General features: G+C 35.7%; 1 protein-coding gene across 2 annotated transcripts; it reads right to left on the bottom strand.

Annotated features, from left to right (window-relative positions):
• Nucleotides 1-693: 693 nt before the first annotated feature.
• On the bottom strand, nucleotides 694-23753 carry LOC149412291 (uncharacterized). 2 transcript variants are annotated; one of them, XM_089645737.1, is made up of 14 exons: nucleotides 23669-23738; nucleotides 22983-23060; nucleotides 22115-22328; nucleotides 21782-21954; nucleotides 17098-17447; nucleotides 16152-16321; nucleotides 14974-15110; nucleotides 13626-13776; nucleotides 12160-12326; nucleotides 11840-11976; nucleotides 11284-11515; nucleotides 9846-10029; nucleotides 7140-7237; nucleotides 694-2068 (listed from the first exon to the last, which is right to left on the bottom strand). In XM_089645737.1, the coding sequence occupies exons 3-14, from the start codon at nucleotides 22227-22229 to the stop codon at nucleotides 1985-1987; spliced, it is 1998 nt and encodes a 665-aa protein (XP_089501863.1). In that variant the 5' UTR covers nucleotides 22230-22328; nucleotides 22983-23060; nucleotides 23669-23738; the 3' UTR covers nucleotides 694-1984. The 2 variants fall into 2 exon arrangements, with proteins under 2 accessions (XP_089501863.1, XP_089501864.1); XM_089645738.1 differs by lacking the exon at nucleotides 22983-23060 and having other exon boundaries at nucleotides 23669-23753.
• Nucleotides 23754-25684: the final 1931 nt, after the last annotated feature.

Below are 25684 nucleotides of genomic sequence, written 5' to 3'. Positions count from 1 at the left end.
AACATTCCTTGCCGACAATACAATATTTACATAATATTTCCTATAGCTACTTCCATCATACTGGCATTATAATTACTTCAATGCATAAAACAATACATTATATTATCTTACAATTATATCTTACAATTCACAGTTAAACTACAGAGCAACATCATTATTATTAAAGTACATTTAGGATTGATGAAAGAAAGCAGGATTAATTAATCTAATTTGCTGAATGCATCTAAATAATCCTTTATATCTAATAACACATTTATATAACAAATTAATAATCAGTAGCTGATTTAATATATGAATAATTTACAAAATCCATAATTTGAATCAAAGTTGTTCCAGCATGTCAGGCATTCAAATTTAATGAACTGGAAAAGAAAAATGTTTTGACTGTCAATTTCAACAGTTTTATTTTGAAATATTGATAGTCAGTTAATGACATTCCACTGCAACCAAAAGTAATAATTATAAACAGGAGGTACCCTGTACATCAAATGCAAAACAATGTTAATATGAGCATCCATGAGCCTACCAAATGTTTACACTCTTAATTTCTGAGCTATAGACCCAACTTGTAAGGTTTGTAAGGTTGAATGAATGTGTTATTTTTATTCTGGCCTAGATTGGTTGTACAAATAACCAATGACAGTCAAAAGTGAAAAACCAATAGTAAATGACCCTTAAGATGAGATAAATAAATTAAAGATATTTATTTATTGGCGATAAAATCATTAAATGCAACAAAAATTCAAAACAGAAGAACATAAATTAATTTAAATAGAAAAAAATAGAGTTCAATTAGTAAAAATATTGCAATGCTTACAAAAAAACTAAGGAACTGACTTTTAATGGTTACAAAAAAACAAGAATGAATACATATTAACAGAACAACCTTTATGTACACATATATTATATTCCACATCAGTTAAGGCTTGTAGCACAGAAGTTACTTACAATTATAACATTGGAGTACAGCATATTATTTCGTAAATGTGGATTTATCAACTCACAAAACCAGGATAAACATAATAGTGTTCAAATTCATAACCTTTATATATAACACAAAAATCAGTCATTAAAACCACGCAAAAAATATTTAAGAAAAAGCTACCAATATGGTAAGATGTGTAATATTACTGTTAATATCTCCTCTGCATTGAGGGTAGGAAATATGAAGTGATCACCAGCACAAATCAGTGTCGAATGATCTGCCCATGGTCTATAGGATAACGAAGGAGAACAAGATGAATTGTTAAAATTAAGTAACCTGTCTGGTAGTAAAAACTAAAGGTAAACTGCCATCTCTGAAAATTTGTCATAACTTTATAAACTTTTTAGTGATGTAGCTATGATATCGATGGAGTTTTTCCCAGTGTAAATATAACCATACTGTCTTTGGTAGTGATCAACAGTTTTATAGTGAGTAAAGTTTCATGTAAAATAAAAAGTGTATGTTTAATCCAATAACTTATTTGTTTTACATTGAAATAATATCTTATGGGTTGGATGTGTATATTTATTTTAACCCTTTGAATAAAGAAAGACATTGCTAATATATTGATCGAATGTGAAGATGTGGATTGTGTGAGGATCTTGAAGACTGGCAATACATTCGATTAACCGTTAAGCTCATCCAATGAATCTGATATAGATGAAACAGTCTCTAATTGTTCAACATCTAAAAGAGGAAAGCTGATTACCGTGAATGGGAATAAATAATAATTATCAGGGTGAATTTATGCCAATTATTCATGAATTCGATTCCCTGCATGAAACTAAGAAAATGAGTTAAAAAAATGGCTTTTTTATTCTAAAAGTGAATATGCAGAATGGCTTGTAATTAAATTGTCTTGTTTTTTCTACTGTTTGGCATTAAAAAATCCCTAACAGACAGGTTAAAAAGTAAATACTTAAAGGTAAGAAATCATTTATTTCAAGGAAAAGGTAAAAGTTTGGTAATTTGGATTATCACTGAGAACGTCCATATCCTTTATTGGAAGTTGGAAGCGCTTCCATGGACCCAAATAACGTCATCATCCATCTCTCCTAGTTGTTGTGTCTCCGTGTCTTCTTCCTGCAGGTCATTAAACAGTATTTAGTAAAACAGATAATTCTTCAACATGCACTAAGGGCGGCTTGCACCAACTATCGCAAATTTTATCTTAAATTTTATTTCACTAAACGAATTTAAGACCCTAAATACATTTAACTTAAATGCGTTTAGTCCTGCACCACGCAGTTCGGTGGCAATTTTAGTTAAACGCGTCGGTAAAACAGTTACCGCGTGGTTACCGCCATTAACGAGTCGATAAACAGCTACGAAGTTTCATTTTACTTGAAGTGTCAAAGTATTTTGTGATTGTGTGTTCATTTATTTTATGAAGAAAAAGTTAAAGCAAATAGACATAATGATGAAATAAGACAAAACGAGCTTCTGTGGTTGGAATTAAAAATAAAACAATTATCTGAGCAATTTTGTTTTTTTATTTCTTTAAAAGTATTATAAGAATGCTGTAGGTATGATTAGAAGTTTACAACCTTGCAAAGTACTCCTCGATAAGGAGTGTTAGCTCCAAGTTACGAGCACCTCGCTGATGTTTTTATTGGTGTTGAATTTAACTGAGGTTCAATTTCTTGCACTAATAATGATGTCGTTTCTTTACTGAGACAAAATCTTCTTTGAAACTTCTTGGCACTGAGTGTTTCAAATAAATTTCTTCTTGTGTTTACTTCTCTGACTATAAACGGTCTACTTATTATAAATTATACTGATAAATATATAAATTATACTTATATATATATAAGTATAATTTATTTATAATTACCATAATTTTATAATTTCTATAATATAATTTCTTCATCATGGTGAGAATACTAATCCCAAATGTTCATTGTGAATACAAATTAAAATGAGATAGATTTTAACCACAATCAGAAATCGACATTACTGCTTTATGAGTAGGGCTAAACACATTTAACTCGGTTAAACAGTCCTTTAGCCGGTCAGCAACGTAAGCAGATATACACGATAGCAGTCAAGTACAATAAGCGTGTTTACACGTCAACGCGTGTCTCTCCATAGAAATCGTTCTTACTCCGTTATTATTTTAGTTACATCCCTCAAACAAAAACTAAAAGGTCGATTATAGATCAAGCTACACATCACTACCAAGTTGTCTATGGAAATACAAAACAGGAATCTGCTGACAGTCGCATAATTGACACAACATTTTTACCCGCGCAAAATGTCTGCCGGTAGCGCCGCGCGCTTCACATATTAAATTTTTATAAAATATTTTTATATGAAATGATAAAAAAATGAGGTGATAAAAGTGTTTATTACACATATATACAATAGAATAAATATTTTTGTTTACATAATCTGTGATTTTAGTACCATTTTCACCTAAAAACATGACGTGAGTCATTTTTAACCTATTTTTAATGTTTGCGTTCTAAATTTTAATATTTAAAAATGCTAATATTTATTTGTAATATAATAATTTGAAAGCTTATTTTGTAACTTTTCTAAAACAGTTTTTACTATTCGGCTACGTTCAGAAATGTTTCATTTATAGAGCTTTAATTGTGAAGCGGTAATAACAAAAAGTTTTCGTAAAATGTCATTTCGTTAAAGACAGTTAAAGTGCTTACATGGCGATTTTCGGAGGGGTTAAGGTATTTAACTTTGACATTTCTTTAAACGCATATAGCGACTTAAATTTTGTGGTTCAAGACGCTAACTAACTAACTAACCATCACGCCATTTCTCCGCAGGGGTAGGCAGAGAGGACGGACCGCCAAACAACTCGGTCTTGGCACACACTCCTTGCCTCATTCACATTCATACATTGTCTCATACATACTCTTCTATTATTCTGACTCTTGACATGGCCCGACTCGAGTATCTGATTCACTTGATCGTGCCATGTCTTCCTCGGGCGTCCCCGACTTCTGCTACCATTCACATTTGCATCATATATCCTCCTTACACTCCTATCTTCGCTCATTCGCTCTACATCCCCAAACCATCTAAGCGTCCCTTTCTTAATCTTACTCATTACGCTTACATCAGCCTTGCACTCTTTGCGGATCTCCACATTCCTCACACGATCAAACATGGTTTTACCACACATACGCCTCAGGGATCTCATTTCAACAGCATTTAATCTACTTTCATCCTTTCTTTGCCAGTTCCATGCCTCACTTCCATACATCAAGGTAGGTACCAGGACTCCGTTGTGGACTGCTAACTTCGCTTCTTTGGACAATTTTTTGTTAGCGCCTACGGCGTTTAGTCCTCCATTAACGGAATTACCTGCATTTACTCTTCTTTCAATATCTCTGTCAGCCTTCCCATCTCTCGTAAACATACTTCCTAAATACACAAACTCATCCACCTGATCCAAGTATTCCCCATTCACAATTATATTGCACACTGTTTTCGTACTCCGTTCATCCTAGACACGAGAGACTGTAGATCATCTATACTATTAGCAATCAGCACCGCATCATCAGCATACAACAGGCAACATACTTTCAAATTATTCAAATTCGCGCCCAATCCCACCTCTTTCAATTCTTGCATACAATTATCCATGTATAGATTGAATAACCACGGTGACATTACGCAGCCTTGTTTAACACCTTTTGTGATATCAAACCACCCCGTAAAACCACCGTTTACCCTAACACATGCAACGCTTCCCTCATACAGAGACGCAATTGCCTGAGTCAGATTCGTATTCACTCCATACTTGGACAACACCTTCCATAGCTTTTTCCTGTCGACTCGGTCGTATGCTTTTTGTAAATCTACAAAGGCACAGAAAAGTTTCTGGTTTTTTGCCAGAAACTTCTCAGTGAGCATACGCAATGAGAAGATCTGGTCCATGCACCCCCTTCCACTCATAAAAGCACCTTGCACATCCCATATTTTATCCTTTGTTTCCTTTCTTACTCTTTCAATCACAATTCTACCATACAGCTTGCCAACTGAACTAAGCAGGCTAATAGCCCTATGATTCCCACATTCCATACGTGACCCTTTACCTTTGTATAATGGCATGATCACAGCCCTTCTCCAATCTAAAGGCGTGTAACCTTCCTTTAAACATTGGTTAAAAAGATTGCACAACCATGTGAGAATTACACGGCTACCTCCTTTAAAATATTCAGCAGCAATATTGTCAAACCCAACAGCCTTACCATTCTTCATACATTTAATCGAGCTTTCTATCTCATCCATGCTAATTTCGGTAACATTCACTCCATCGTCATTCATATCTGATTCGCCGCTGGAATCACTGTCACTCACTTCGCTTTCGAAGACTTCCTCGAAATAATTCATCCATCTCTCTTTTATTTTTTCCTCATTCGTCAACATTTTTCCATCTTTTGATTTTATCACTTTCATGCTTCCGTTTTCTGGGCCACTCCGGGACCTTTTGACTTCTTTCCAAAACAACTTAATGTTTTCTTGGAAATGGTTTGTCATTTTCATTCCTTCTTCCTCTTCCAGGCGTTTCTTTCGTTCTTTCACTCCAACTCTTACAATCCTTATATACTTCTTTCGCTCGATACTTCTCTTCGCTGGAAGCACTACCAGCCGCAATCAGACACAACCATGCTTTCTTCTTCTCTGAGACCAGTGCTTTAATCTCATCATCCCACCATGCATCACCTTTCTTCCTACCTTGCGTACTTATTCCACAAACCTCCCTAGCAGATTCACAAAGACACAATTTTATGTGGTTCCATGTTTCGTCTATGCTTAGACCATCCATTTCCTTCGCATTCAATCTTATCTCTGCACAATTCACATACTTACTTCTCACATTATCGTTTTGCAGTTTTTCTATTTTGACTCTTGTCGGAGTTGGTACCGTTTTCACTTTAGAGCGCCAACCGTGAAAGAGGTTTACTCTCGACACTACAAGAAAGTGGTCAGTTTCGACCTCAGCCCCTCTGAAAACTCTTGTGTCCTCGGTAACAGCTCTCAACCTAGAGTCAATTACTACAAAATCAATAATTGACCTCTCATTTCCTCTTTCCCACGTATATTGGTGGATACCTTTATGATCGAAGAAAGTATTCGACACAAACAGGTTCCACTCTAAACATACTTCACTTCATACTTCAAGACGCTAAGTCGACTTAAATCAAATAATGTGTTTAAAATGATATTTAAACCAAATTTAACTTATGGTGCAAGCCGCCCTAAATGCTAAATGTTAAATGGAAATTTTAAAAAATTTCTTTTCTTTAGTTTTCTACCAAATTACTTTACTAAAACACATCATTGGGGAAGTCCTAATTTTTTTTCTGCCTACGAAGTCCTTAATTAATTAAGACAATAATTAAACACTTCACTACTGACAGTAGGTAGTTTAGGTACTTGAATTATATCCAGGCATGATCACCAAAAGATGATTTGAATTTGAGAGGCTGACTGCGATGGTAATTGGCTGCGAAATTTTGATTTACATGGAAATATGTAGTTTTTTCACAAAATTACATTGAATATCGGGATTCGAAGGGCCAACCGACATCGAAAGCGACAAATAGCTGGGCAAAACAATGTAACCGTTATATATCCTCAAAGCAACACAAATTTAACGGTTTTTGTAATGTGAGGTGAATGGTACCAATAAAATAAACATTTGCTATAAAGTTTGGTACTAAAAGCGTAAACTTTTGACAATCATGGCTCGATATGGCCAACTACCGGAAAACATTATAAGAGTAATTATTTGTCCTTGAATTCATGGAATACCGCTGACTATTGTTATTTACCGTGCAATACTACAAATGACTATGTTGGTCCTATCACAATAATAATAACAATGTAAAACTGGGCAAAAAATGCAGATTGTGACAAATTCAGCCATTGTTTAAGTATTACAAAGCATTCAAAAGAAAAGAAAAACAGAATTAACAATGTATTTTAGAAATTGCTTCATGTGATATAAAGCCAAATTCGATATAGGAGTTGGCGGAAAGAATACTATGTCGAGCCACACTCGGACCGCAGAGGGCTAAAGGTCAAACTTTCTCAAATTCAGAAATAAAACTAAAATAATAAATTATTTAAACTTGAAAAATATAGGTTTGATGCTTATAAAAGCAAATCAATTCATACTCACATCAAAACCGAAGCAAGTCTTCATATCTTTGTCAGCATCGCAATTCTTGGTGGTCGATGGATCTATTTTCTTATCACTCTCTTCCTCGTCACCATCATCTGAAATATAAAGTTATGCAATAAACTAAATGGAATTTTTGTGACAGTATTTGCTGTTTCTGATCTGAACATGAGATTATTAAATTTAAAGAAAAGTGAGTAAGCTGCAACCCAGTGGAATCAAAACAAGATTTGATTGGAGTAAAGCGAAACACATTTTAAAAAAAAATTAACAAAATAAATTAATTTGGATGTTAGGTATGTTTTTCTTTTGGATAAATAACTATTTTTTTATATTTTTGGAAATTCATCTGTTAAGTGGGTGTTATAAAAATAAATCTTAGGTAATCGAGACTTCAATACAAATATATTATTTTTTGTATTTCTTGGGCATTAACTATGTAACACATTTTTGTTTGTTGAGTTTTATTTTTATTTTTTATGATTTCGACACAACCGTGTCATTAACGAGCAATCTTAAAACTAACTAAGTCATCATAGATGCCAAACTGAGCTGGAAAAACCAGGTGGAAACTGTAGGCAGAAAGGCCTGTGCTCTGATGTGGGCAACTAGGCGAATCTGCGGCAGAACGTGGGGTCTCAAACCTAAAATGATGCAATGGCTTTACACAGCCGTTGTAAAACCAAGGATCATGCACGCAGCCCTGGTCTGGTGGAGGAGAACAACACTGAAAACAGTGATGGTCACACTCAATCACATACAGGGACTTGCATGCAGAAGCATCACAGGAGGCATGAGAACCACTCCAATACTAGCCATGGGAGTGCTGCTGAACCTACCCCCACTAAACATAGAAATAGAGGGGGCGGCGATGGCGGCAGCTTACAGGTTACATTGCAATGGCCAATGGAGAGGAGAGTTGCCCAGAAACAGTCACACGGAGATAGGAATAAGACTGGGGGCAATTAGTCCGACGGCTGGGATGAAGCAGGACGGCAAGCAAGCCGAATACTTCTTCGGACAGCTGTTTAAAGTGACGTACCCCAAGGGAGGAATGGGACACGGTCCCAGGTCCAAACTCCAAACAGGAACTAATCTGGTTCACAGACGGGTCCAAGATGGAGGAAGGTACAGGGGCCGGGGTCTGTCTACAGGGATCTAAGAGGGAACTCAATATACCTCTAGGAATGCACTGCACTGTGTTTCAAGCTGAGATGAAAGCCATCTTAGCCTGCGCACAGGAGAATATGAGTATCGGGTACAGAAATAAGAACATAAACATATGTTCGGATAGCCAGGCGGCCTTAATGGCACTGGAAAGTAACCGATGCGACTCCAGACTGGTGATGGAATGCAGGACTATCCTTATAGAACTGGCGACCATCAATAAAGTAACCCTGCTCTGGGTACCAGGACATAAAGGTATTGAGGGCAACGAGCGGGCTGACGAACTAGCAAGGAAAGGGGCGAAAGCACCACTTGCGGGATCTGAGCCGGCCGTAGGAGTAGCAGCTTGCCACACCAAACTACATATCAAGAGGTGGATCAAATCCCAACACTGGAAGGAATGGAAGAAGGCACCCGGAATGAGGCAATCTAAAGTACTAATAAACTTACCGGACCCTAACCGAACCAGGCAACAACTCGATATGGACAGAAACTCACTGAGGGAACTGGTAGGACTATTAACGGGACACTGCCATCTCAGGAGACACATGCAACTGTTGGGAGTGGAAAACACCAACATCTGTAGGAAATGTGAAGAGGAGGAAGAGACTCCAATTCACCTATAGTGCCAATGTCCCGCTCTGCTGGGAATAAGGCTCAGATACCTGGGAAGACACAGTGTGGAACCAGAAGACATTGCCACATATCCAATGACAGCCCTGGTGAACTTCATAAAAGGGACCGGGTTACTGGCAAGGGAATGAGGTAAAATGGGAGATAGTACAATGGGCCTATGGCCTAAGTGCTCGCGGGGAACGTAAGTAAACCGCCTCCGACTTTAAAAAAAAAAAAAAATAGAATAAAACTAACTAACTAGTTAATGAAACGCTTGTGTCAAAACCGGTAGCAAAGTAAACAAAATTTAAGCAAAACAAACTCAATAAAACAAATATATTGCACCAACAATAAGTACTTTTATTTCAATTCATACTATCACAGTACCTAAAACTATCCAAACTTGTAGAACAAGGTTCCAAGTAATGTAAAATAACCTTGTAAAATGTAATATTGTGTCCTTGCTGGTCAAACAAGGTTCTAACTTCATAAGTAGGTATGTTCTAGAATCTAAAATATACCTTCAATTTTGCAATTGTTATAGACGTTATGAGAAATTGACATTGTAATGTTTGGAATCCAATAACTCAGAATAAGGTCAGTTACAACCTTGTCAAACCAAAGTGACGAAGTGTCACCTGCTATTTTACATCTTGTAAAAAAACACCTAAATGTTGATTATGAAAATAGCAAAAAGTGCCTTATTTGAAAGGCCAGCTGCGAAGTAACCGGCAGCGAAATTTCGATTCTCACAGAAAAATGTTGTATTTTTGAACAATTTACTTTTAAAAACATTAATCAAATCATTAAAAATTATCAAACTATTTTTTTAACTACAAATAAGGCTTATTTCTTGCATGCCTTCAAAGACATTGCATTTAATGAGTTGATTATGAACATAGAAAGCTTATCTAATCGACTTACCTTTATCGTCTATTTCTTGCATTTCATCGTAGACATCTCGTTTCACGACGGGATCATGAGCATTTTCTCCTTGTAGCTGGATGACTTCCAACACCACGTATTGATCCATGTCATTGGAGGTTCCCTCCATCTCATCCATTTCCTCTTCCTCGGACTCCGGGCAGGAGCCGGCCACCACTTCCACCTGTGAACAATTACCATGAGCAACACATTCCAGACAATATAGCACATCTTACTCGTAACGCCTTCAAACTTACTTCTCACTTCACATCAAAAGCATTTAGTAACAGAACTTCTGAATGCTTTGGCCATTCAAATTAAAGGAACCGATTACTATTTATTATATTCATAATCTTGGTAACTGAGTTCCACTGTATTCATAAATTATATGCAAAGTGTATTTTACAAGCAATGTAGATTGAAAAATAGTGTTATTATGTACCTGAGCATTATTGATTTGGATAATGTTGTGGTTTGGTATAAATAAAGTGACGCATATTAACAGAAACATTAATTTGATCAAAGCAAAACACAGAAACGCATTGTAGGTAGGTGCAATAAATCGCTAGTTAAAAATCATTTCAGCAAATGTTTATAAAATTATTAATAATACAAAAATGTTCGCATGTTCAGTACAATTCCTCAGGATTGTGTCATCCATGGGGATGCTGTTGGGAGATTTTTTAAGGAAAGGAAGGAGTAAGTCTTGAAAAAACCCTCGAGGGAAAAACACAAAGACCGTGAAATCATTCCACAGCGTTCTGTTGAACACAAGAACGAGTTGTAAAAGCAACCGTTCTTATGTGACAGATATCAACCGTGTAAAATGTTGGGTGAAAATACAGCATGTTTCCCGACTGTACAGTGAAGTGGCTGCCAAACTCAAGTGGCATATACTGTGTACAGCTATATAATAAGATTTAAGCCTCAAAATTGAACAATCGGAAAACATATAGATCCCTGGATCCGCAATTGTTTGAAATCTGACCCCAGTGTTGAAATTTTACTTGGATATGCCACTGGCTCCCAGACAGCATAAAGGGTAAGGCCTAGTTCACACGGTGCCGTGAAGGTTGAAAACCACGGTTAGCAGTGGGTACATTTGCCACTCATGACTGCTATGTGCATACTCTCACACAAAATGGATGTGCAGATTACTGTCACGGCTCCGTGTAAACGTTAATGTTGGAGTGTTTCAAACTCAAGTAAAACGACGATTCTCTGCAAGTTTTAGCTTTTGATAAAATCAATCAAGCACAGAGATCATGTTAGATGATCACAAGTTGACCAATGACAAGTTGACCAAACAGGCCGAGAATCGTTGTTTTACGGGGATCGTGTAGTAAAATATAAATGGTCGATCGGTCATCAAATGTTTGGGAGTTTGAAACACCCCAAAGTAAGATCAATAGGTAATAATTGATTGCGCCAAACAGACCGATTGTCCATCAATGAATTGGATCTTCTTCTGGCGGCCGAGCTTGAGTGCAAGGCTGTTCTCGTGCACCGCCGAGTCGGGGTCGTGCATAGCCATGTGACGGATGAGGTTGCCCTTGTGACGGAACTGACGCCCGCACTCCTGGCACTCGTGGCTCTTCTCCTTGGGGCTGGGCGGGATATAGCTCGGGTTGTGGTACAGGTTCTGGTGCCGCTTGAGTAACTGCTTTTGCCTGCAAATACTCTATTATAGCAAGAAGCAATATTTCCCTACTCCTGACACAGCTGTCTCCAGCTTTTTTCATAACCATTATATTATAAGATCGATGCCTTTTAAAACTAATAATAGACTCTAAATTGTAAGTTTCAAACTTCAAAGGTTAAAATGATTTTATTTTGTTATTATTCATTCAAGCAAAAAAGCACTAATAAATGCTTACTAATTTTCTACCAAATAAATATCAAGTAATAAATATTTCTCAACTTCAACTTGGATGAAAGAAGCATCCAGAGCGATTGGAAAAATAAAAACTAAAATGCAGCAGTATAATAATCACCTAAATGTCTGATCACACTTTTCACACGCGAAAGGCTTCTCATCAGTGTGGATGAGCATATGAGAGTTGAGATGGCGCTGCGATATGGAAGCGTAAGGGCACATATCACACTTAAAACACTTCTCTCCCTCGTGTGTCTGAAATACAAAAAATTTACATGTTAAAGAGATACATTTTTCATACATACATTTTTTTATTTAGTTTTGCATTAGATACAGCTTTTCAGCCTTTATAGATTGCTCGCCACTGCCGCCTAGCACCGATTAAAAATTATTACTTTTTTATTGTATTAATAATGCAATTGTCCACAAATGAATTACCTTGTTGTGCATCTTATAGTTGTAGCGGTCAGGGAAAGACTTTCCGCACCTCTTGCACTTGAGGGGCTTGTCGGAAGTGTGCAGTTTCTGGATGTGGATGCGCAGGTCAGTCTTTCTTCCGCAGGTGGTGGGACACAATTGGCAGGGATATATTGGCTTGTCCCCAACTAAAATAAGACATGTTTCATTAAATTTATGCATTAGGCACACAAGGAAAAATCTGGAGCTACATTTATACCCATAAAAAACATAAACATGAAGTCATATTATTTATATGTTGTGTACCCCGCGTAGCTTGGAGTTATGGATGGTTTAGAGTAAAGTTTTGAGGTTGATTCAAGTAAACTGGTTGTAAAATTGTAAAGTGGAAGTAAAACTCTGTAAAGAATTAATATGAATATATCTTTATTGTAAGAGATTTACAGCTATAACTAAAAATACGTTAAGTGTGAATAGTGTACATTTGTTTTATTTTTATGTGATACCTCAAAAGAGCGCCCCTGTCTGTACAGTATAAAAGCAGGGGAGCTATTGGCCCACCCTGTTAGTAAATTATTTATTAGTTTATAAATTCGGTAGGTAAGAAAATATAATATGTAAACAGTAGGTAGTATGTAATGAATAGAATTGTATAGTTATAAGTTTATTTTTCTCACTAGGCTAGCCTGTGATGAGTCAGTTGTTTTATTAGTTAATTCTAATACATATTATTATACCTACACTTATATTACAATATAATCACTCAATAGTTTTATTAAATCAGTAATTTCGAATTTGGGTGAGTGCACCGGTAAAAGCCCCATTTTACTTTCATCCAAATTATTTTATTTTTGAAATTTTTTTGTGTACATATTACAATTGCAAGGTACCTAAAGTTTAGTTGACCGAAAGTAGTATGCATTATGGTAATTTGAAGTAAATCTTTGTTATTGTTTTGAGTACACCGAGTATTTAATCTTTTTACTTAGTATTTATGTATGTTTGTACATAGATGTGTGAGGATTGTTTTTGCAATAATCAAAATTATTGATTCAAAAACAATCTATCTGCCGAATGTCTAACACATTCATAATATTGAAGATTGAGTTCGAGTCTGTAATTAGAGTCTGGATTACTTTAATCATAGTTTACTGTGCCTTTATGATTGGGTCTAGTGCAGATGACGTGCCACCTCCCCATGCTGTGATACCGTACTCAATAATAATAGTCAGATTGCAAAATAAATCATTTTCAAGTGTTGTAAGTTGGGAAAGTTTTGTATACATAGTTCTTAAAGTGCTGGTTTTTCTTATTTTGTTTCAATTATTTGAGTGTGAAGATTCCATTTGAGATATGGATCAATGGTCAATCAATCAATGATCAAAACATAAATTTTGAAGAAAATTGATAAAATTTTCTCTACATTCTTATTGATAAGCACGGGTCTACATTACTTTACAATGTGAAAGTAATAAAATAAAACTTACTGTTGTGAATCAGTTTATGCGCCTTCAGGGAGTTGGATTGTGTGAATCGCATCTTGCAGTAATCACATTCATATGGTTTCTCGTGTGTATGCGTCCTCATGTGGCGCTTCAGTTTGAATGTGTCGGGAGAGGCGTATGTGCAGTGCTCACACTGAAAGAAAGACATGTTTCGTTAGCAAGAAATCTCAATACAAGTATTACCTGTGATATGCTAGTCCAGATATCTATACTTTTCGTCTTAAAAGTGAAGATTACCTGTTATGAACAAACACTGAAAAGAAACCAATAGAAATGTGACGGGGCGGCTGCATGACAAAACAGAACAGTGACAATCAGAACATTGAAGAAAAATTAAGAAGAATGAAAGAAGAAAAAGAGTTGTTTTATCCGGTTACTGATGGGGGTGTGTTCGTGCCCAAAGTAAAAAGTTAATGTTATCAGTGAAATTGGACAAACATTTTCAAATATCGAATTTTAATAAATAATCTTCACAGCTTAACTTAACAAATAGGTGATCGATTTCATTGGCTTGTTTGGGGCCTAGGAGTCGGGTCTAAGTTTTCTTTCAAGTCAGTTGAGATCACACTTCTATTGATTTTCTGTTCATTGACTGACAAAGTTTGTGGACTGTTTGTCAATTTTAGTAGGCATTTGTTTGGCGCTTAAAGAACACAAGCATGCAGCAAATAGTGTAATTGATATAATAAACGAAATAAATTTTTAAACAATGCTAATAGTTTCAAAAGGTGGGTCTAATGGTTAAAGCAGTTTCGGTATATCCAAGTTCAATTCCATGTTGTTTTAATTTTGATATTAACATTAGATGATTTTCTTAATATTTAATAGAAACAGAAAGGATAAGTGGTAATGAAAATCGTCCCTATTGGAATGTCATGAAGGTTTAGTAATCAACACAAGGATCGCATTTGTAGTCCTTCTAGCCAAGAGAAACTAATAATGTTACTTCGATCAATATAATGGGAAAAAATGCTTGTTTCATGGCGGAGAACTTAGCTAACAAAAGTATTGTCCATTGAAACCACAACGCCTCAGTGGGAACTCGTCGCACTTGTCCACTCAGCTACGAACCAGTCATTATATTATTATTGGTTATTATATTTTTGGTGTAATATGGATTAGGTGGTTGGTTACTTAGCAAAGAGCTCAGCGTGTAACCTGATAGGGCCGCTCTCCCGTATGGGTGCGCATGTGCTGGCGCAGCTTGGAAGGCTCCACGCAGGCATACCGGCAGAGGCTGCAGCGGTACGGCCGCTCGCGAGTGTGGCGGTAGCGCTTGTGCCGCGAGAGTTCACCTGCAAAACGACAAATAGGGTGGAAGCGAGCGTACCTGGTAGGGGCGCTCTCCCGTGTGGCAGCGAACGTGCCGCTTCAGCTTGGAGAGCTCCACCGACGCGTAATCACATTCGTGGCACTTGTGCGGCTTTTCGTGGGTGTGTCTATAGCGCACGTGTCTAACCAGTTCACCTGCCAACATATACACTTCATTAGACACTGCACACTGAGCCTAGCACGGTGCTATCAAATGAGGACATGGCTGGTCAAACATGGCATGATGCTTAGCTACTCAAATTATGAGTTAGCTATCTGTTTTTATTTTTAATATTTTGTTAACATTTGGAAGTAAAACTTAGAAAAAAACAACAAGCTTTCTGTACATGCCCATTTGCCTTCCATGTCCTCAATTAATCATGCTAATATTGGCCGAGTAGAAATGTTTTAGTAAAATGAAAACAACAATGATCAGCCTGCACAGATACAATACCATATCCACAATACATTTTATAGATTATTTCTTTATTGGGAGTTTGATATTGAAAATTCGGGTTCTATGTTGTAGATATAAAATTGAGCTGCATATTAATTTGTACTTGAATGAGAGAAAAAAAATTACTATTATATATTTTTTAACAAGGTTTTTATCTCACAATACTTGACGTGACAATCTGATAAAGTTAATGTATTTAAAAAAAAATTAAAACCAAAATACAAATGAGCTCTTGCTTGTAAAGCAGAGTTTGTATCTAAACTTACCGGTGCACGAGTCCATTGTTCTAGCAAACTGATTATCGACAACTACGTTTTGTGCATTGCAACATAATAATTCGCAATATAAGTATAACTAACTTTTAACCCTTTCAGCATAAAAAACGCTGTTCTATCGATACACATAAACTGTCATAAAAGTTCCATAGTGCTGATCTGTCAGAGCAAGCATTGATGCATCATATAAAAGAAAGAGACAGCAAACATTGTGAATCACAAAATACTAGAAAATCAAACTAAAACATTATTTTTCAGCATTTCAAATTAATAACAAAACAATGGCTGAGATTAGAAAAGTTAACATATTTATTTTTTAGTCCAGCAAGATTAGATTGGTACTAGATGTGGAAAGTGTGTAAAATCGATCATTCAAGTGGAAAATTACAAAGTGATATGACAATAAGCATTGATAAACTATGTAAAGTGTAATAGGAATGTATAATAAATTGATTGTTCACTAACCTGAGGTAGTGAAGGCGCTATCACAAGAGCGGCAGCGGTGAGGTTTGGTGCCGGTGTGCGTATTGACGTGGTTCTGGAGAGAAGCCAGAGTCTTGAATCCTCTTTCGCACACGCAGCACTTGTGTGGTCTCTCCTCCGAGTGCGACTTCATGTGCCGGGAGAGCAGGTACCTGCGGTGACAAATCAACAGACTGTGGTCACGCTACATAACAACTTAATATTACAGCCACACCACAAATTAGACAATTCAACAAAACAATTGTTGGTCCTTAAGAAGAAAAGTAGTTATTCACGTCTACTGGCACAGTGCACGGCAGAGAAGGCCCAGACGTGAGTAAAACGGCACCTAATCAACAGCTGGTCAAGACACTGAGTGGGCGAAGTCCATGCGAATGCAATTTTAATTCCTTTGAAATACAAATTAAAACAAATTCTTCATACAAATCAAATCGTGTTAGTATGGACTTCGCACACACAGTGTCATAATAAGCTCTTGATGCGGTGCCATTTTACTTCCGTCTGTGCCCTGTCTGCCACGCACGGTACCGGTAGATATGAATAGACCTTTATTACTACTAAAGCAAATATTACTCTTGGTGGAGAAACTACATATATTATGAAGAAAAAAAGACTAGAATCAGATGGAAAATTTTGGAAGGAGAGAGGGAGTAATAAATAATTTTAAATATTATCTTATTGGGACGCTGCACTAGGCTAGAGAGTGATTTTAAGTAATGAGGTTTCAGTATAATATACATGCTAGGTGTGTGGACTAGTATGTATGGACTAGCAGCCATATTCTATTAGTAATCTTCAAACGCCCTTGAATGAACGCTGCATTAAAAAATACTTGTTAAATCAATGATTTTATCATCAAAGGATTCATGATATGAAGTTCTAATATTGATCATTGATTACTGAAAATATAATGATTATTTTAACTGACCTTTTAGGACTAGTGTAGTTGCAGTAAGTGCACATGTGCGCAGCTGCCACAGACTGGGACTTCTTTTGAGGCAACTTGATTATCTTCGACTTATCGTCTTCATCGTCAGAGTCCATCATGTTGTGTGTAATTTCCAGTTCTTCGGTCTCGTCAAAGTCGTAGACCGTGAGGTTGGCGTCCGGCTGGGCGTCGATGACCTCACACTGCTCCGAAGCCTTCTCGTCCGGCTGTTGCACGATGAGCACATAGCTAACTTCTCCATTAGCAGCCTCCGATGGCACAATGGTCACCGTTTGGTATACCTGTCCTGGGATCAGCACTTGGTTACCTGACTCATTGTTTATTCTTATCTGAAAACAAAACATCCTTAAGTCAAAAAAACCTTTGCTAATAAGGAGGGAACACATAAAAACTTAGTACCTAAATTAACACGGCAACCCGGGCAAAGAAGGAAGAAACCGAATCAAATCGCAGAGTACCACACGGCAACAGCAGGTTCCTTACTACCAAGATTAAGAATAACCATAGAGGGAGGAGCATCAGGCGCTTATAGCCTCCCACTCTATATATGAATATAGAAAAGTATTTTCCCCTTGGCAGGAACAGCGAAAGTACCACTGCAAAGAATTCACCCGAACACCGACAGAGCAATCTGCATCCCACCACACCGCCATTCGAGCGAGAAGAAAAAGGATCTATACAAACAACTTGAAGGGATGCTAGCGAACGGAATAGTAAAACCAGCAGATACAGCTTTGCAGTAGTAATGGTGGCCAAAAAGATAAAAGAAGGGCGATGGTTCTGTGTAGACTACCAACGAATCAAGCAACAATTCCTCCAATATTTTTCATAACTTGTATTAGTAGTATGATATATCCTCTATATAAACTCTTTAACAAGTTTTTATCTTCTGGGTCTTTTCCGGCTCAGTGCAAAAAGAGTTATTTAACATGTATTCATAAAAATTTTTGCTCTACTGAAACTTTTTGAGAAATTAGTGCTAGATATCATTGCAAAACCAATCAACAACATTATTGTTCCTAACCAACATGGCTTCATCACAGGTCGCTCTACCCTAAATAATTAAATGATTTATGAAAATTACATATCCTGAATCCTTTGGTCTCAAACAACAAGTGGAAAGTATATTCACTGATTTTAGTAAAGCTTTTGACAAGGTAAGACATCACATACTTATAGATAAACTCCGATTGTTGGGCATCAAAGGTAAATTAGTGCGTTGGATTGTTAGTTATCTTGGCAATAGGATGCTCAGCGTCAAGATTAATTCTGAACAATTTTATATATTTGAGGCCACAAGTGGGGTTCCCCAAGGGTCCCACCTCTGCCCAATATTTTTCTAATTATTCATCAATGACATTGTTGACCAATTTAATGACGTAGAATGTATTTGCTGACGACTTAAAAGAATATAAAAGCATGCGAACTATATACAATTGCCAAATTTTACAGACTAACTTAGATCAACTTCATCAATGGTGTGAACAAAATGCTTTATTTTTGAACATTCAGAAATGTCAAGCAATACAATTTTTCAAAACTCATCATAATATCTTAAATGAATATACATTAAATTAATACCAGTGTCACAAATTCGTGACTTGGGTGTAATATTCAATGAAAACTTGACATTCATTGCACACATTAACTATATAATATCTAATAAGGCTTTAAAGATACTTGGCTTCATTTGCAGAACTTTAACTGATTTTAAGTCCTTAGACTGTATGAGAACCCTCTATATTTCTTTAGTCAGAAGTCAAGTGGAATATAATTCACCTATTTGGTCCCCTCGGCATAAATTTCACTCTAATAATATAGAAATAGTTCAGCACAAATTGTTTAGGTATGTAAATTTTAAGCTCAGAATTCTAATTGAATACATTGATTATGTCAGTTTGATGAATCAATTGCATCTAATAACATTGTCCAACAGGAGAATTATGACAGACCTGGTTGTGTTACAGAGTCATTAACAACTTAATTGACAGTCCTGCCATCGTTGGCACTATTAAATTCCATGTGCCGACTTGGAACACAAGACAAAATGTAAAATTCTTCTGCAATACATACACAACCAACTATCAGACACACTCACTAACCAACAGGATGCATGATCTGGGAAACAAGTTGGGGGTACTATTGATATATTTATTGACTCCATTTATAGAACTAAGCGTAATTTATACCAGCACTTTGTTGAATCCTACAAATTTGAGTAGCGTTGGTAATGCAGTTTTATTGATTTGTCTTGTATGTAGTATTGTTCTAATTTCTATATTATTTTATATTACTGTTACATGCTTTACTAATATTGTTTCACATTCAGTTTATCAGTTTACTGTTATATCATGCTTTAAAAAATTTATGTATAATTTTCTATGGCTCACAAGGTATATGTATTATGTTCTTAAAATCCATGTAAAACCAAATAAAATAAAAAAATAACCGAACCCTCCCCGCTGCTTATCCATCCACGAAATATTTAAAAGAGCTGAGCACAGCCAAGGTATTCATGGAACACGAAAGACAGATAGAGAAAACATCATTTACCACACCAGACCCACCCATCTGGTGTGGTAAATGCTGTTTGCAGTTACAAGTTCCGAGTAACACCATTTGAATTAAAGGGAGCACCCAAGACCTTCAAAATAACCATGAGCCAAGAAGTATTAGCGGGATTCATAAGAAAATTAGCCATGCCATACTTGGTAGACATCATCGTATATTCCGAAAACAGGAACATTTATGCAACCTCCGCCTCATCCTAGAACGATTAGCAGAATTCGGGCTAAAATGCTCTCCACACAATTAGTGCCACTGGCAACACCCCCTAGAAGCCACACGAAGAAGCCATTAAAAACACACCAACACCTCAACCAAAGAAAGAGCTTTGCAGTTTTTCTACGAGTATGCAACTGGTTGAGGGAATACATACCAAACTGAGCTGAGATGTCAGCACCCTTGACAAATCTTATCAGGAAAAAATTTAATTAAATTCCAATATACCGGAGACGTAATGCAGGCAATAAAAAAAAATGTAATGGTCAGACCACTGCAATTAAAGAGACCCGATTTTAGTAGGGATTTCATGCTGTAGACAGATGCAAGAAAAGGAGGAGCCGCAGCAGTACTCTTCCATAAAAACGAAGATGGTTCACGGGACGTGATATAATACTCGAGTAACCGGTTCTCACCAGAAGAGAGGTACCATGGCAATGAACAGAAAGCACTGGCAGTAATATGGGCTATTAACTCCTTAGGCCTCAGCCATATTCTGCCAGACGGTTGGATTATTTCTGCTTTGCAATAAAATCCAAATAAATGGAATATTTATATTTTATAGAAAGGTAATAAAATGATCTCTCGTATTTTATTATTAGAAATAAACATAAAGTTTTCAAATATTCAATTTTTTTCTGCAAAAATTTTAAAAAAAATGGCTCACTTTACGTTTTTGTAACTAAAATTATGTAACTAAATTTATTTAGTTTTCTAATATTTTGTAACTAAGATAATGAAAAATATTTTTAAAAAATACACTAATTGTATTAGACAAATGTAATACAAACGTTATAGTCACCTCACTTTTTTGTTGTTTCATACAAATTTCATTGAGTCAAGTCTTTTTCAAATTGCGGACAGTACCTTTGGTTTCATAAAGGTGCACATTTTAATTCTTCTGTGGTTAAATTCTAGATTTGAATATAAAGCATGATGTTTTTTTCTTTCTAACACCATTTAGATCATATTTTTCACCACAACAGTAAGAAAGTTACAATGATTTCTGTGAGACCAGATGAATTGTTCCCAAAAACGAACAAATTAGCCTGAAGGGTTAAGAAATACTGGCCTTACCTAGAAGGCACCCATTTCAAGCTCATCACATATAACAACCGAGTTCCAAATGATCCTAATATTTCTAAACGAAGCAAATAATGAAAGAGCCAAACTCACAAGATGGGCCCTACTCTTGAAAGATTACAAATTTACGAAAACGGTGGGCAAGCCCCATCAAAAAGGCGGAGTTGGCAGCACAAGTCAGTTCTTCCGTAGCTGCAGACTCCAGCTGTTACTAGTAGTTAGCTACCAAACCTACCACGGCCTATCCAACCATGGAAGTCCCCCTCCGGACCTCAATCAACTTTTGGGAAGGTTACAACACCGCAAAGTGTAATTCGTAGAGTGCTGTGTACAAAAGTTTGTGCTACTGTCTCTGTGGAAAACCTGTGGACTCAATCCAGTTTTGTGTGCAAAACATTAATTTGCAAAGACCAGAACTGAACAAATTAAACAGACTAAATTAAGTGCACAGTTGTACGTGTATCATTCAACAAACAAACTCCGTATTAATACTTCTACTAAATGAAATAGACACTTCCTATTATTAACAATTCTATGGATATTGTTTGTGAACTGTGTACATTTAAATTATGTAAATTAAACTTAAAGACCTATTTTTCCTGAGCCCTATTGATACCTCCCCCCTACCAACAACTATTGATGATTACGAAGATAAATTTGAGGATTGTTGTTTTAAATAAATACTAAACTTTTAGGTCCAAAGTTTCACTAAGTAACAAATTTTCTATTTCAAACCGAAATTGTATCAATTTCTCTCATACATTCGCGGAATAACCTCTAATAAATTAATAATACATACTTCTTCATTGCCATCAACCATGGTAACATCTTGACTGGTTCCATCATCGATAGCGGCTTCCGTTAAGAGGGTTGATTGAGAATCGGAGTTTGCTTGGAAGTAGTAATGGCCCTGCTGGTCTATGAAGTACGTTCCTTGTTCATTTGTATCATCTATTATTTCCTCGTCAGCAGCTGAAAAATTCCAAATAGTGTTACAGCTTTCAGTCTCGTGGCAGGGAGTGAAACATAGAAGTACCCACAGTTCACAATAGCAATTTGTAAGTACATTTGAGTGAAAAGCATTAAGGATCAGTAAAAAATAGAGGATTTATTGAATCCAAAAAGTGCTTACCTTCCATCTGTATGTTGACTTCATTTCCAGAAATTTCTTTTTGCAAATTGTCAAAATATTGCTGCAAAAGTTCGCTGTTTTCGATGTTCTGGATCTTTATGTTGTCTAAATTCATCTTGGAGGTTTATTGGCAAATAAATTATTGCCAATATTTAAAAATATAAATACAATTATAAACTATTCCTTAAAACTTTTTAAAGTTCAATTTTTTGTCCTGAAATAAAAACAAATTATTAATGTCATATATTGGAAGCAATAAATAATTACTAGAGATATACATTTTTCCTGACGAAGAAACCATTGGTTTCGAAGCATGTTGATTATTTTGATTTAATAGTGGTGTATACAAAGTTATTTATTTTCATTGCATTAAAATGACGCCACAAAGTGAATTTGCCATTGTTGAAGAAGAAATTACTAGAAACCATCTAGAAGTGAAAAGTTATGATCACACTTAAAACCAAATAAATATTTGCATCAAAATACGATTTTAAAGTAATAGTAAGCTTAGCTAAGTCAAACATTGAATGTAATTAACATAAGTCTCCCACTTCAATGTAATGACAAGTGCCTCAACAGATGGCGAGCACCTATTCTGCTGGCAAGTAGCTACGTTAGGGTATTATATATGTTACATTGTTATCATTCCAAGTCAAGCATTGAATGTAATTAAACAAGTCTCCCACTTCAATGTAATGACGAGTGTCTCAACAAATGGCGAGCACCTCTATGTGACAGCGCAAGTAGCTAAGTTAGGGTATTATATATGTTACATAGTTATAATTCTAAGCTCAAGGTAAACAACTAGTAATAGGTCATTAATATCACAGGCAAAAACCCCAATACTTTATATCACTTAAGTACTTACATATGGAAGATCAAAATCAATCTTCTGATTTGTATACCCATAAAGTATGATAACATTTTTTGTCAATCTGTCCGCCGCCTATAGAAAATGCGAAGAATAATTATTGTGGTGTAAAATACGGCAAATACAAAATAAACACCCACAAATAACTAATTTATCGGTAAATTTTATTTTTTTAAATATGACATATTTCTCTGTAAATATTTCAAATGAAAGGACAATTTCATTATAAAAACGTAATGATTATTTTTTTATTGTGAATATAGCAAAATTAAAAACACGACATAACCTAAACGTTTGACAGATAAGCTTTTATAAGCTATTCACACTTATTATACGCTTCTCTAATGTCAAACTGAGGTCTCGATGACGATATTGGTAGTCGACGCCATTTTATGTGACGAAAGGTAGTATTTGTAGTAAACTAATAAAATATGTTAAATCTAATCACGAAACATTGAAGTTAAGTCAAAAACGTAAATAACACAATCCGACAAGCGATGGATTTTGTACGACTTCAAAATGATACACATATTGGCACCCACGGCGCTGGCATCGAGGCGCCTAAATACGTTTCAAATGTGAACACAACACGCGATGTTTTTTTTAAGATTTAGTTAAATAATTATGGCATTAATAAGGTCACTGTAAATTAAATGAATTAACTAAAAATGAATTAAACTAACTCAAATTTCAACTCGAGGCTTCAAACATCGTATGACGAACTCTGTCAGTTCCCCACCGACTTCGATTCCACAAACGACAAAGCTCACGGCCGGTGTTGTCATGTCATTGATGTCATGTAAAAAAATACTAATCCCTAAAACGGGCAGAAAATTTTACCAATACATTCCCTAATTTTTTTTATGATCCGCTGGCTGAAATCAAGAAATCACGAAAGCAAACGCATTTAGAATTGTGAGAGTCGGTTTTAAAGAATAAACGCCATTATTTTCATATTTTCTGAAACAATTATTTTCGTTTTGCCAGTTCATAAATTCCCTCCATGGGAAAGGTTTCGTTTTGTAAGTACTTTTTTTCACCTTAATTTTCCCTTCAATTTTCCATAGAAAAAAGTGAGAAGGTTAATAATTTATTAAATTTATTCTATATGTAATATTCTGGATGTACTATTTATTTTTAGGAACTTTGTTGTAAAATAACAGCATAATTTACCGACAGGTGAAATTATACCAAACACAGTTTTACAAAACATTATTAAGTGATTTAATTTTTGTTGAAGACACTGAAAGTTTATTTCCCGAAAAGTATATTCATTTTCATTTTATTTCTATTGGGCGCCTGAAGCTTTTTCAATTTCGATAAAAAATATATTGGAAATTGTATCGTTAATCATAAGAATAAAACTAATATTTAACTTTGAATTTGTTTGCTCCAAATCTTTCTTGGATAGATCTACCAACACCTACATTAATGAATCTCTCCCCCTATACTCATGTCCTTATGAAAGCCTTACTTTATATCCAAAGGTCCATCAGTTTATAGGAATAAGTAAAAATAAATACATTTAAACTCAACTCAATCAATAATACAAAATTCGACAACATTATTAAATTATATTAAAAAAAATAATGCTACATTTTCTTTGCTGATTGTGTAGCTATTATAGAAGCTCTTAAACTCGCCAAATTACTTAATATTAAAAACGCACTCATTCTTTCAGGCTGGCTTAGCTCATTACAAAACAATTAGCGACCCTCTAATCTCGATCAGGGACCTCCTGCATTCCATATTGCTGGCTCACGCGTCGGTTGTCCTGGCCTGGATTCCAGAACACCTTGGTATTACTGAAAATGACATGGCTGATTCCATTGCTCAGGAAGCCACTGCCAATGATCCTTTAAATGATATCCCTTTTCCGGTTAGATAATTATAGACCATTCCATATTCTAAAAACTAAGTACCAACTTCAATGGTCCTCTGAATCGAAAACATCCTCTTTGATAAAATGACACTAGTAGGCATTAATTTGCCCTTCTACTCCTGTTAAGGCGATGGTTTCACAAAAACACTTCCATGTCTATTTCTTCCATAACCTGAAATCTTTTACAGTCTAGAAAAAAATGTAGAATCACATCTGAGAAAGAGGTTTGAAAATGTTAAAATCGAACCCTTTTTCGTAAATGATTTTATTGTAGGTTTAGTGTGGCAAGCTAAGTTCTTTACGTAACTTCTATGAACTTAACGAAATAAAATAAAACATTCATTCTTAGGAATTGGGGGGGGGGGGTGTGTTTTTTAAAAATCTCACATAGACAGTGAACTTTCTCTCATTTTGTATGTGAATTGAAATATCGTAATAAAACTACTGTAGATTTCATTAAAAATCAAATCCACACTACCCGCCACAGACATTATTGATTTGATTAAAAATACTTTTTGCGTTAACAACGCTTTATTGAATTTATAAACCAATTAATGTCTGTTCGGCCTGAAAATAATTATATGTTTTTTAAACTTCTAATTGCAAATTGATTACTTCCTACAAAAAATTCTTTCTCTTCTCATTACGTTCAAGAGGTTTATTTATGGTTCAAGAATAAACCACGAACCGGTGAGTGGTATATCGTGATTGGTTTATTTATAGGTATATCTATACCACGGACCGAGCAAGTTGATTTATGGGACCGAGTTCTCATGCGCAAGTACCGATTTTATAATTTATTTTCTTCCAATCTATT

This window comes from Hesperophylax consimilis, chromosome 23 (assembly GCF_061612785.1).
Source record: "Hesperophylax consimilis isolate HC1 chromosome 23, BYU_Hcon_1.0, whole genome shotgun sequence".
NCBI classification, from domain to species: Eukaryota; Metazoa; Arthropoda; class Insecta; order Trichoptera; family Limnephilidae; genus Hesperophylax; species Hesperophylax consimilis.
Note: the sequence above shows the minus strand (reverse complement) of the source record. Positions and strands in the feature narration are given on the sequence as shown.

Coding starts and splice junctions, on each gene's coding strand:
- LOC149412291 (XM_089645738.1), bottom strand. CDS start 22,229: ATGAATTTAGACAACATAAAGATCCAGAACATCGAAAACAGCGAACTT. Junction 21,955..22,114: donor AGTCAACATACAGATGGAAG/GTAAGCACTTTT, acceptor GGAATTTTTCAG/CTGCTGACGAGGAAATAATA. Junction 11,977..12,159: donor ACTATAAGATGCACAACAAG/GTAATTCATTTG, acceptor TTTGTATTTCAG/ACACACGAGGGAGAGAAGTG.